A 13,648-nucleotide genomic window follows, 5' to 3' on the forward strand; every position below is an offset into this window, starting at 1 on the left:
TGTATAGGATGAGCTTCTATGTCAACGAGGAAACAACTATGTTTAAAAATGCAGTGGCCTCCCCAGGGGTACAGAATTGCTACTGAAGACTCATATCTGTATGCATATCAATTCACTCAGACAGGAGTACTTGAGCCAATTTAAAGCCATAAATATATTTTTCTTTAACTTCATCAACAATAATTTTGAATTTATCTAGGAAAGCCAATAGATTTACTATTTTTACTCACATCGGAGGAAAGGTCCTCAAATCAATGATGACCCACCTTAACTAAATCCATTCAAACTGGCTTAATTAAAAATAGTATCTTATAAGATATATGATTAACTAAATTAAAGAAAATGGAAGTGACAGGAAAGGACTTGAATAACAAAGAAGCAGGTCTAAAGGTTCTACGTACTGGCTTATTTCTGTATTACAGTTAAATTTTTCTAAAGGTTTTCTGAGTTGGTTAATACCCTTGATGTAACTTTCACTAGTACATTGTCAAGCTTACCTTCATTAATATTATATTAAAGATGAAACTCTAAGAATTATAAAACAAATAAAAGTATTTGCTTAAGCTCAATGTGTAAAGAGCCCTTGATTAATAAATACTTAAATGACCTTACCATTTCATCTTCTGTGTCTAATATTTCCTCTAGATCTGACCGTGAAATGTTGAGAATAGAAGCTGCCAACGTCTGGGCTTTATGGGTTGAAGTTCTGCAAGCGTCCCTGTTTTTCTGCATTTTTTTACGCTCTCTGATTTGTTGCCTTATTTCATAGACATCATTTTGTAATTCCTTGACCAAAGCCTGCAACACATTGGAAAGAATGTGGGCTCATATGGAAGTCATAAATGAAGACAAAGCAGTTATAATATAAAAATATAAGGATATCAGCAAATCATTGCTTATTAGGATTACTCTGATTTTATTTATTTTGGAACACAATAGATTGCTCTTTACTTATTGTCTGTATGTAATAAAAGCTCTCTTAAATGAACACTCAACCAACTTGCTGGATTAACCAAACTCTCCAATCCCTCTTTCAGGTTTATGAACTGATATTCTCGTTGGTGAGCTCTTGCATCAGGCAGGCTACTTTTCATCATGCCAGAGCATAACTACTCCTGCCCACAGAGCTGATGCCAATTGTTGTTTGTTTATTGCTGAATGTGTGTATATTCATTGTAACAGGTTAATTATGTTATTAATTTAATTATTACATAAACTGGTGAAATATGGCTACAGAAAGAAAGCTATTTCTATTTTATTAAAACTGGATCAGAAATCCTTTGCAAGGACTTGATCAAGGCAAGTTGAGTAAAAATGCAATTGAAATATTTGTGGGAAAGACAACAATAAAGATAAAATAAAAAAAAAAAAACAACAAATCCAAAACCATGGGACTACTTCACAAGAGTCTTTAAGTTCTCCTTTTCAGAAACGAATCAATGCTAGTCTATACCATACCTACCCAAGCATGAGAAAAGGACACCCCTTACTCTGGGTAGACAGAGCTCTGGACCTCGGGTGCCCGGCTTCGTGAACTGAGAGCAGCCTAGCCAGATGTTTGGGTTGTTTTTCTTTTTTAAAGTTTATTTATTTTTGAGAGAGAGAGAGAGAGAGAGAGCGCGCGCGCGCAAGTGAGAGCTGGGGAGGGGCAGAGAGAAAAGGAGACACAGAATCTAAAGCAGGCTCCAGGCTCTGAGCTTAACCAACTGAGCCATCTAGGCACCGCTGTTTGGGTTTTTCAATCTTATGCCAGCTCAAGCAATGTTGCGATAAATAACAGTGCTCATGTATACATTTTGCATCTCTAGGATATATCCATGGAAGAGAAATTGCTGGACCAATGGGTGTGTCTAACTGTAATTCTGAAAACCTTTAATGTCCCCACCCTCCAAGACAGTACCAAGATATACCTCTACAAAGAACATATGAAAGTATTTGTGGGGCACCTGGGTGGCTCAACTGGTTAAGCGTCCAACTTTGGCTCAGGTCATGATCGCACAGTTTATGAGTTCAAGTCTCATATTGGGCTCTCTGCTGTCAGTGTGGAGCCTGCTTCTGATCCTCTGTCCACCCCCTTCCCCGCCCCTCCCCAGCTCGTGCTCTTTCTCTCTCTCAAAAACAAATAAACATTAAAAGAGGGGCTCCTGGGTGGCTCAGTCATTTGAGTGTGGGACTCTTGACCTCAGCTCACGTCATGATCTCACCGTTGGTGAGTTCAATCCCTGGATCAGGAGCTGCGCTGAAAACACAGAGCCTGCTTGGGATTCTCTCTCCCTCTCTCTGCCCCTCCCCTGCTCATGCTGTCTCTGTCTCTCTCAAAATAAATAAATAAACTTAAAAAAAAAGTACTTGTTTCTGCATACCATTAGCAAAACACCAATCTGGGATTTTACCGTAGCTTGTTTTTTCACTGTATGTGTAAGTTTTCATTTCCCTTGTGAAAAAAAAAAAGTTGAACATCAGCCTTAAGAAATATTATATTTCTTTTCTCATTTTTTTCTGTTTTTCTTAGTGATTTACAGGAATCATTTACATATTGGGGATATTATATTTATCTATTGTACATAAGTGAATTTTTTCATTCTTTGTATTTTTCTTTTCACAGTAATTAGTGTTTCATGCCAAGGAAAAATATTTCTTATTTTTAATATACTCAATGGTTCTTTTCCTTTCTTTCTCACTTTTGAATTTAGTGTGTTACTTCAAAAAGTATTCTCCACAATGAGACATATATAAATGCATTTTCTAACCATGACTTTTTCTGCTACTTTTAAGTTTTCATTTTTCAATTTTCAATTTGTTACCCATTGGTCATCATTTTGAAATTGCTACATAAAATCATACTCAGTTGTCCCACAACCATTCATTAGAAAGTTCACCTTCCTCCCAGTGAACTCCTGTGTGTTTGGGTCAGTTTCTGGACTTTCTGTTCCGTTCCATCTCTCTTTTTATTAGTGAAGTGTTAGAACATAGTAAGCTAGTGAGGCTTTATAATAAATGTTAACATTTGGCAGGCTATCTCCCTCTCATTACCCTTCTTTTGCAGATTTTTCTTGGTAATTTTTGCTTGTTTGGTTTTCCATATGGAACATTGTCTAGTTTTTCTCCCCTTAAAAACCAAATCTTACTGGTAATTTTATTTCAATCATGTTACATTTCATCTGGATCAGGCTAACATTTTAACATGTTTGAGTCTTCCTAATTGAAGACCATGGAGTTCCTTCCCAATTAAATCTTTATTTGCATTTCTTAGAATCATTTTTAAGTTTTCTCTTTATAGATCTAGCTTATTCCTGAGCATTTTATTTTTGGGGGGCTGCTTATTTTTTTTAAAGTTTATTTATTTTTGAGAGAGAGGGAAAGTGTGAGTGGGGGGGCAAAAAGAGAAGGAAAGAGAGAGAATCTCAAGTAGGCTCCACACTGTCAGCACAGAGCCCAATGTGGGGTTCAAACCCACGAACCCTGAGATCATGACCCGATTGGGGGCTGCTTCTAATACCGACTGTTGCTTGTATATATAAAGATTGTTGACATATATTTAGCTTACTGAAGCTTCTTATTTGTTATAATTTTTCAGCTCCTTAGTTTCTAGGGATTGAATCGTATCTTCAAATATTGATAATTTTATCTCTTATTTTCCAAATATTACACCTCTAATTTCTTTTCTGATTGCATCAGTTAAGTTCCTCCCAAACAGTATTAAATAGTAGCACTGATGTGCCAGAAGCCAAGCTATCCAACCAGCCTGATGGCAGTGCCCGGGCGGTGGATGGATTGGCACTGCACGGCGGCCCACCGGAAGTGAAGCTTCTTGGACTCCTGCTTTTATATAATTTGGCCTTAGCGCTGGTCAGGGCAGCCCCCCTCCCAGTGAAAGCATCTGGGGATTTGTCGGTTGGGGAATTGCCCACGACAGGCCCCCCGGGAAAAGAACCACTGGGGAAAGAAAGAAGATTCCGCAAGGAAATCATGCAGCCAGCCCTTCCACCCCCTATAAAGACTCCTCTCCCTAAAGGAAGGACAGCCCCATATATTTCTCAGCCAAGAAGGGGGACAAATGGGTTCGAAATCCCCACTCTGGCAACAAAGGAATGTATATACGGATACAAGTTACTCCAACCCCTAGGCCCATTTGGCCCCCAGGAGGCATTCCAGATGATAACTGGACCTGGTGGGTTAAGGTACAGAATGGTTCATTAGTTCCTAGGTATACATTGTCTCTCTGGGAGCACATAAGGCGTGGGTTCCCAGGGCCCTCTTGGCTCCCTCCCTGCACCCCAGACCAAAGCGAATACTTTTGTTCCTTGTACTGCAAATGGTTCAAAGGAACAATTAAAAAGTCACGTCCCTGTAAACGTTCCCCTTGAGGTGTTGAGAGCTAGATGACCTTGAAAGGGCAGGAGGGAACGTTACAAGAAAATAACTATGTTGTTCCTTAATGGGTGATTACACAAAGGAACATCTTTAGAATCAGGTAATGCCAGAAAACATAGATGACACACGTTATAAGGAAATTGCTAACAAATATAATGCCACGCTTGCCACAATAAAGCGGCCAGTCTAACACACTGCTGTGGTTTGGGTCCATTTGTTACTTTCGCGATGCCGTTCATCCTTTGGGAACCCCTGGACCTGCTGGAGCTGGAATCCGGCACTGATGGACATGCTTGACTTCTTCCTAACTTTAGTGACAGTCCTTTTACTTCTTAGGAAATACTATGCCAGCTTTGAGATGAGAGCCATATTTTAATGTTAAGAAATATATTTTAATATATTAATCTATAATATGTAATTTAATAGTTTTCTACTCATTTTTATTTCTTATAAAAACATCAAATTGTCTTAAGCCCATTTTACCATCCATATAAACTATCATGATTTTCCATCATAAAGCTATTAATAGGATTATTAGTAATTTTCTTGGATTTGAATTATCCTTGCATTTCTGGAATAAACTCCAGTTGGTGTGCTATAATATTTTTTCATGTGCTGTTGACCTCTATTTGCCAACATTTTATCATAGAATTTCTACATTAACGTGAGATTGATTTCTTTTAGTTTTGTGCAGTCTTTTTTTTTTGTAACAATCTATAATGGTGTAATTTATTCATCAAATTCTAAAAATAATCCACACAAAATAATTTTCTTTACAAAACAACTTGAAAAATAGTTAATCAAGGGGGTGCCTATGTGGCTCAGTCAGTTAAGCATCCAATTTTTTTTTTAAATTTAAATCCAAGTTAGTCAACAAATAGTGTAATAATGACTTCAGCAATAGAATTTAGTAATTCATCACTTACATATAACACCCAGTGTGTGCAGTCTTTTTAAAAAAAATTTGGAGGTACCTTTCTCTTTCCATGTGCTACAGTAGTTTTGATGAGATTAAACTGATCTGTTCTTTACTGTAGTAGCACTTGTCTGAATTTGGCTTACTTAGTATTTACTGAAAGGGAAGGTAAGAAGGTACCTTTCTGACAACTTGGTTTTAGTATTCTCTTTGTTCTAGAGCAAAATTTGGAACGTTATATTTTCCTAGAAAACTTTCCATTTCATCCAGGCTTTCAAATTTATTTGCATGTAGTTGAGCTAAGTAGCCTGCCATGATACCCCCCACCCCCCGAGTCTGTGGCTACTGTTATTTATCACTTGTTTCACATAGTTGTACTTTGTTTTTTCTTAATTAGGTAAGGTAACACCAGGTCCATCTATTTTATTACTTTTTTCTTTTTAAATGTTTGTTTATTTATTTATTTATTTTGAGAGACAGAGACAGAGAGAGAGAGAGAGAGAGTAGGGGAGGGGCAGAGAGAGAGGAAGACACAGAATCCAAAGCAGGTTCCAGGCTCTAAGCCGGACAGAGCCCCACGAGGGGCTCAAACTCGTGAACCACGAGATCATGACCTGAGCTAAAGTGGGACACTTACATGACTGAGCCACTCAGGCACCCCATGCTTTTTCTTTTTTAAAAACAACTCTTGTTCACTTATTAATTGTACATTTTTAATTCATTAATTTATATTTTAATCTTTAGATTCTAGTTATTAGTACTGGAGCTGTTTATTTTCATTTCTTCTTGTTTATTAATGTAAATATGTATAGTTACAATTTTTTTGAGCATTGTTTTAGCCATCCCGTGGGTTCTGATCATTCCAGAATGTTATTCTTTTAGGGATATTCTGTAATTTGTTCACATTTATCTACTTGACCCAAGAATTTTTTTCTTTTAAATACTGAGGTCATAGTGACCTCTGTTTTCAGGTTTTGTAATTGATTAGTTTTATTGCATTACTCCCAGAGAAAGTTATCTGTAACTATTTCTACCTTTCAGAATTAATTAAGGTTTCCTTTGTGGTACATCTCAGGTCAGATCACCTGGATGCAGAATCTGAGATGAAAATTTGCGTTTGGGAGGTTTTTTGTAGAAACAACAGCTGTAAGAAGCTTCAGGAAGCAGGAATGGGAAAAAGGGGAGTGCACTGCAGTTCCTGCAGAGGCTTCATGCCAGCTTATTGGGAGCTCTGGAGCTTCAGAGTTGTCTCATCTTTGTTTTTTCCCCTTTATACATGACACGAACTTTTTACTTGGCTCTCCTTTCTTTTTTTCCCATCCAGAAGCTTTACTAAAACACGCCTAGGGTATGACACATTTAAGATCAATTTTCCCTGGTTCATTTTATGTTCTTATAAGTCTTTATTTCTGGAAATTGTTGCTGAATTACAACTTCAATATTTGTTCTGTTCCATGATTTGTTTTCCTCCTTGAAGACCCCGATTATACATATGTTGAATCTCTGTCACATGCTTCATAAATCCTTTTCCCCCAATACATTTTATTTTTAAACTTAGACATAATAAGTGAAATAGTGCATGCATTTTAAGTGTTTCGTTTAATGAGCTTTGAGAATTGTATGCATGTATGTAGCCACTACCCTGCTCAAGATATAAAACAAGACATACTCTGATGTCCCTTCCTAGGCAATTCCTCCCACAGCCACACACCAACTGTTGACATACACACACATTCTTATGAAACCAACAATATATATTTTTTCTGAGATAACTTATTTTCTTTTACTTTTTTGCTTTTCTGCCAACTAGCAAGTTGGCAGTTCATCTGCCTAAGTTCATCTTCTCCTATGTCTCATCATATTTTCCTTAAATTCTTACATTTAATTCTACCTTAAACATATCCTTTTTAGAAGAAATTATTAACATTTTAAACTCATACCAATATTAAAACAATTTTTTTAATGTTTTTATTTATTTTTCAGAGACAGAGAGAGACACAGCATGAGTGGGGAAGGGGCAGAGAGAGAGGGAGACACAGAATCCAAAGCAGGTTCCAGGCTCTGAGATGTCAGCACACAGCCCAATGCAGGGCTCAGTCTCATGAACCACGAGATCATGTCAGAATGAGCCACCCAGGAGCCCCATACTAATATATTTTCATCTACTCAATAGCAACTTATCTGTGGTGAAACTTTTTTTTCCTGCCATTTACTTTTTGTTTCTTTTTTCCATTCTTATTCTAGTATATTTGTATGGATACTATGTTGGTTCATTTCTCATAACTCAGTTTTTAAAGAGATTTTTTCCTAGATCGCCTATTTGCAGAAAGTTACATAGCAGAGGGGCCTGTGCTATCTTCCAGACTAGTGACACTTTGCATATGACTTTAATTTTTTTAATGAATTCCATTAGCCAGGTTATTTTTGTTATGGTTTGGTTGTTTTCGTCTTTTTCTTTTAATACTGTAAGGAAACTCTTCTTTTGCCTGCTGTGAGAAAAGCTGCCTCCTTCAGATATTCATTATCTATGTTATTCTTCATTAGGCCCTGCCTCCTCAATTCTTTGGAAGCAAACCAGTTCTAGGATGGCTATCACAAGCCACTGCAGACCTGTTCCACTGTTGCAAATAGGGGATATCGGATTTGCACCTCATGTGCACTTTATCTTCTAAGAGGTCTTGATCTTTCAGAGATCTGTAGCACCTAAGTCTTCTTTCCATGGTGTCTTATATCTGTGTCCTTTTGCATGCTTTCACTAATAACCTGTTTTTCACTGTTCTTCCATGTATTTTGAAATACAGAGTTTTAGCTATAACCTAGGTTGGCTGTGAAAAGGAGTTGAGTTTTTCTTCATCATTCTTGTCTTCTGCATGATTCCAAAGGTGCAAAGGAGGGGTAGTGATGATTTTGCCTCTCTATAATCAAGTCATAATTTTCCAAAGTGCATTTCCCTCTAACATTTTATTATGAAAAGCTTCAAACATCCAGAAAAGTTGAAATAAATGTATGGTGTACAAATATGTACCCACTAGGGATGCCTGGGAGGCTCAGTCAGTTAAGTGTCCGACTTCAGCTCAGGTCATGATCTCACAGTTTGTGAGTTCAAGTCTCACATCGGGTTCTGCACTGGCAGCCCAGAACCTGGAGCCTATTTCAAATTCTGTGTCTCCATCTCTCTCTCTGCCCCTCCCTCACTTGTGCGCTCTCTCTCTCAAAAATAAATAAACGTTAAAAACACAGAAACAAATATGTACCCACTACCTACATGCTACAATTAATTATTTTGCATTTTCACATATCCATCAATCCATCTTACTTTGTTGATGCATTTCAAAGGAAGCTGCAGAAATCTACACAGCTCCCCCCAAACACTTGAGCATTCACATCATTAACGAAAAGTCAATATTTATTATGGTTCTCTTTAATACATTTTGAAGTGAAATTCATGTAAAGTGAAATGCATAAGTCTTAATTACAGTTTTATCAGCTTTGACAAATGAAAACACTGGATAATCCAGACCCAGATCAAAGTAAAGAACACTTCCAACACTTCAGAAAGTTTGCTTGTGTCCCTTCCTAGCCAATCCAAATCCTCGCCCCAAAGGCAAAACCACTGTCTGTAATTTTGCTTGTTCTATAAATTTATAAATAGAATCATACACCATATACTGGTTTGTGTCTAGATTATTTCACTTATGTTTTTGAGATTCATCCACATTGTTACATATATCAGAAGTTCATTTCAAGGGTGCCTGGATGGCTCAGTTGTTTAAGTGTCTGTCTCTTGATTTCGGCTCAGGTCAAGATCTCACAGTTTGTGGGTTCAAGCCCCACATTGGGCTCTGTGTTGACAGCACAGAGCTTGCTTGGGATTCTCTCTCTCTCCCTCATCCTGCCCCTCCTTCTCCAAAATAAATAATAAACTCTAAAAAAAAGTTCATTTCATTTTATTGCTGAGTAATATTCCATTATATAATAATACATTTTCTTATAGATGGACACCTGGGCTATTTCCAATTCTTGACTATTATGAATAAAACTGCTATAAATATTGCTGAACACATTTGTGTGTATGTTTGCACACATATGTTTTCATTTCTCTTGGGTAAATACTTAGAAGAAGAATTGCTAAGTCATATCATAGGTGAATGTTTTATTTATTAGAACTAGACCTTTCCCCCAAATCTTCAACCACCAACAATGGATGAAAATTCTCCATTCTCCACATTCATTCCAATATTTGGTAGATTACATGTCTTCCCTTTAATTTATTTAAATATTTTTTAAATGCTACTATAAATTGGAAGTTTTCTATTTCATTTTCCAATTATTTACGGCTAACATATAAAAATAGATCTGATTTTTGTACTTTGGCCTTACATCTCATGAAATGGTTAATCTCTCTTGCTAATACTAGTAGCTGTTTTATAAATCTTTAGGAGTATCTATGTAAAGAATCATGTCTCATCAGAGAAATGCAAATCAAAACCACAATGATTAGTTACTTACAAAGATAGTATGAATGTTAAAAAACAAAAAGTAGTAAGATAGATATGATTACAATTAGTTAATGGATACAAAGATAAAAAAGATGTAAAACATGACATCAAAAACAAAACATGGAGTGAGGAGAATAAAAATGTTGAGCTTTAGAATGGGATCAAACTTGTTATCAACTTAAAACAGACTATTATGGATACAATAGATACAAGCTGTTATATGCAAGCCTTATGGTAAGCATAAGAAAATAAAGCTATAGAAAATCCAAAACAATAAAGGGAAAAGAATGTAAGGATAACTTATACCTTATATATGAAGAAAGTCATCAAACCACAAAGGAATAGTTCAAGGGAAGAAGAGAAGAACAGAGAGGAACTGTAAATACAGCTAGGAAGCAATTAACAAAATAGTAATAAGCACATACTTATCAATAATTACTTTAAATGTAAATGGACTAAATTCTCCAATCAAAAGACACAGATTGATGGAATAGATAAAAAACCAACACTATCTATCTGTTGCCTACAAGAGACACACTTTAGATGTAAGGACATACATAGGCTGTGAAGGGATGGAAAAAGATATTCTATGCGAACAGAAACCAAAAGAGAGCTGAAGTACCTATACTTATATCGGATAAAATGGACTTTAAAACAAGGACTGCAAATAAAAGATGAAGAAGGGAGTTACATAATGATAAAGGCGTTAATCTAACAAGAGGATATAACATTTGTAAATATTTATGTATCCAACCTAGAAACACTTAAATATACAAAGCAAATATTAATAGACCTACAGGAAGAAATAAACAGCAATACAATAAAAGTAGGGGATTTTAATACCCACTTATATCAATGGATATAACATCCAGACAGAAAATCAATAAGGAAACATGAGTCTTAAATGACATTAGGCCAGATGTATTTAACAGATATTTGCAAAACATTCCATCCACAAGCAACAGAATACACATTTTTCTTAAGTGCATATGGGACATTTTCCAAAATATATCATGTTAGGCCACAAAACAAAACTTAATTTAAGAGAATTAAAATAATATAAAACATCTTTTCTGACCACAATGATATGAAACTAGAATTTAATTCCATTAATAAAACTGGAAAATTAAAAAATATGTGAATATTAAACAACATGCTACTGAATAACCAATGGGAAAGAGAAGAAATCAAGAGAAATAAAAAATACCTTGAGGCAAATGAAAATGGAAATGTAACATCAAAATTTATGGGATGCAGCAAAAATAGTTCTAAAAGGAAAGTTCACAGTAATAAATGCCTATCTCAAGAAACAAGTGTCAAATAAAGAACCTAACTTTACACCTCAAGGAATTAGAAAAAGAAAAACAAATGAAGCCCAAAGAAAGTAGAAAGAAGGAAATAGCAAAGATTAGAGCAGACATACATGAAATAGAAACTAAAAAGACAATAGAAAAGATCAGTGAAACTAAGAGCTGGTTCTTTGAAAAAATAAACAAAATCGACAAACCTTCAGCTACACTCACCAGGAAAAAAGAAAGGATGAAAATAAATCAGAAACAAAATAAATGTTACAACTGGTACAAAGGAATACGTTTCTAGTAACAGACAACTTACCAGAACTGAAGCATGGTGAAATAGAAAATCTGAACAGATTGATTACTAGCAAGGAAGTTGAATCAGTGATCAAAAACCTCCCAACAAACAAACAAAAGTCTAGGACTAGACAGCTTCACTGGTGAAGTCTACCAAACACTCAAATAAGAATTAATATTAATACTTCTCAAACTCTTTCAAAAAGTAGAAGAGGGACAAACTATTCTAAACACATTTTATGAGGCCAGTATTACCCTGATACCAAAACTAGAAAAGGATCACACACAAACACTACAGGCAAATATCCCTGAGTAGCATAAAAGCAAATATTGTGTCTTCAACAAACTATCAGCAAACTGAATTCAGCAATAAACGAAAAGGATCATATACCATGATAAGGTGGGATTTATTCCAGAGATACAAGGATGGCTCAACATTCCCAAATTGGTCAAGGTGATATACCACATTAACAAAAGAATAAAAATCATATGATCATCTAAACAGATGCTTAAGAAGCATTTGATAAAACTCAACATCTGTTTATGATAAAAACTCTCAACAAAGTAGATATAGAGGTAATGTACTTCAACATAATAAAGGCCACATATGACAAGCCCACAACTAACATCATAGTCAAAGGTGGAAAGCTGAAAGCTTTTCCTCTAAGATCAGGAACAAGACAAAGATGTCCACTCTTGCTATTTTCATTCAACATAGCATTGGAAGTCCTGTTAGAGAAATTAGGAAATAAATAAATAAGTAAACAAATGGCATCTGGATTGGAGAAGAAGTAAAACTGTCACTATTTGTAAAGCACATGATATTATATAAAGAAAAATCTTAAACATTCCATCAAAAAACTGTTAGAACTAATTAACAAATTCAGAGTACAGCTGCAGGATACAAAATCAATACACAAAAACCAGTCACTGTTTTTTACACTAATAATGAATATCAGAAAGAAATTAAGGAAAAAAAATCCCATTTACAATTGCATCAAAAAGAACAAAATACCTAGGAATAAATTTAACCAAAGTGAAGGACTTATATATTGAAAACTATAAGACATTAATGAAAGGAACTGAGTGTAGCTCTTTCTGCCCATGGGTCCTGTCCCCATGCTTTAATAAAAACACCTTTTTTACATGAAAGAAAGAAAGAAAGAAAGAAAGAAAGAAAGAAAGAAAGAAAGAAAAGAAAAGAAGACAGACATTGAAGAAGATACAAATAAATGGAAAGATATTTCACAGTCATGGTTGGAAGAATTAATACTGTTAAAATGTCCACACTCTCCAATACATAGATTCAAAGCAATCCCAAACATCCAATAGTATTTTTCACAGAAATAGAAAAATCCAAAAATTTGTATTGTACCATAAAAGAGCCAAATAGTCAAAGCAATTTTGAGAAAAAAGAACAAAGGTGTAGGTATCATGTTCCCTGATTTCAAACTATATTACAAAGCTACAGTAATCAAACTACCTTGAATTTTTTTTAAAAAAAAGCTATAGTAATCAAAGCCATATGGTACTGGCATAAAAACAGACATAGTTCAATGGAACAGAACACATATCACAGAAATAAACCTATATGGCCATATATGATCACGATACATATATGGTCAATTAATTTATGATGAAAGAGATAAGAATGTATGATAGGGAAAGGATGGTATCTTCAATAAATGGCATTGGGAAAATTGGACAGACATATGCAGAAGAATGAAATCTGACCACTATCTTATACCATACACAAAAATCGACTCAAAATGGATTAAGGACTTGAACAGAAGACCTGAAACCATAAAACTAGAGAAAACATAGGCAGGAAGCTCCTGGATATAGGTTTTGGTGATTTTTTTTAGTCTTACACTAAAAGCAAAAGCAACAAAAGCAAAAAATAAACAACTGGGACTACATCAAATGAACAAGCTTCTGCACAGCAAAGGAAACCACCAACAAAATGAAAAGGCAACCTCCTGATTGGGAGAACATATTTGGAAATCATATATCTGATAAGGGGCTAATATTCAAAATATACAAAGAACTCATACAACTTAATAGCAAAAAACAATCTGAGCCAAAATTTGGCAGAGGATCTGAATAGGTGTTTTTCCAAAGAACGTATACAAATGGCCAATAGCTACATGAAAATAGGCTCAACATCATCAATGATCAGGGAAATGCAAATCAAAACCACAATGATACATCACCTCACACCCATTAGAATGTCTACTACCAAAAGACAAGAAATAACAAGTGTTGAC

At 35.3% G+C, this 13,648-nt stretch overlaps 1 protein-coding gene across 3 annotated transcripts in view; it reads right to left on the bottom strand.

The window, feature by feature from the left end:
- Window positions 1-13,648, bottom strand: part of CNTLN (centlein) — a 311,458-nt gene that overhangs the window by 14,088 nt on the left and 283,722 nt on the right. For all 3 annotated transcript variants that reach the window (XM_053205061.1, XM_053205064.1, XM_053205063.1), the window contains one exon: window positions 613-798. In XM_053205061.1, coding sequence (XP_053061036.1) covers window positions 613-798 — 186 coding nt within the window. The remainder of the gene's footprint in view (window positions 1-612; window positions 799-13,648) is intronic.

The sequence above is a fragment of the Acinonyx jubatus genome, chromosome D4 (genome assembly GCF_027475565.1).
Source record: "Acinonyx jubatus isolate Ajub_Pintada_27869175 chromosome D4, VMU_Ajub_asm_v1.0, whole genome shotgun sequence".
Classification (NCBI taxonomy): Eukaryota; Metazoa; Chordata; class Mammalia; order Carnivora; family Felidae; genus Acinonyx; species Acinonyx jubatus.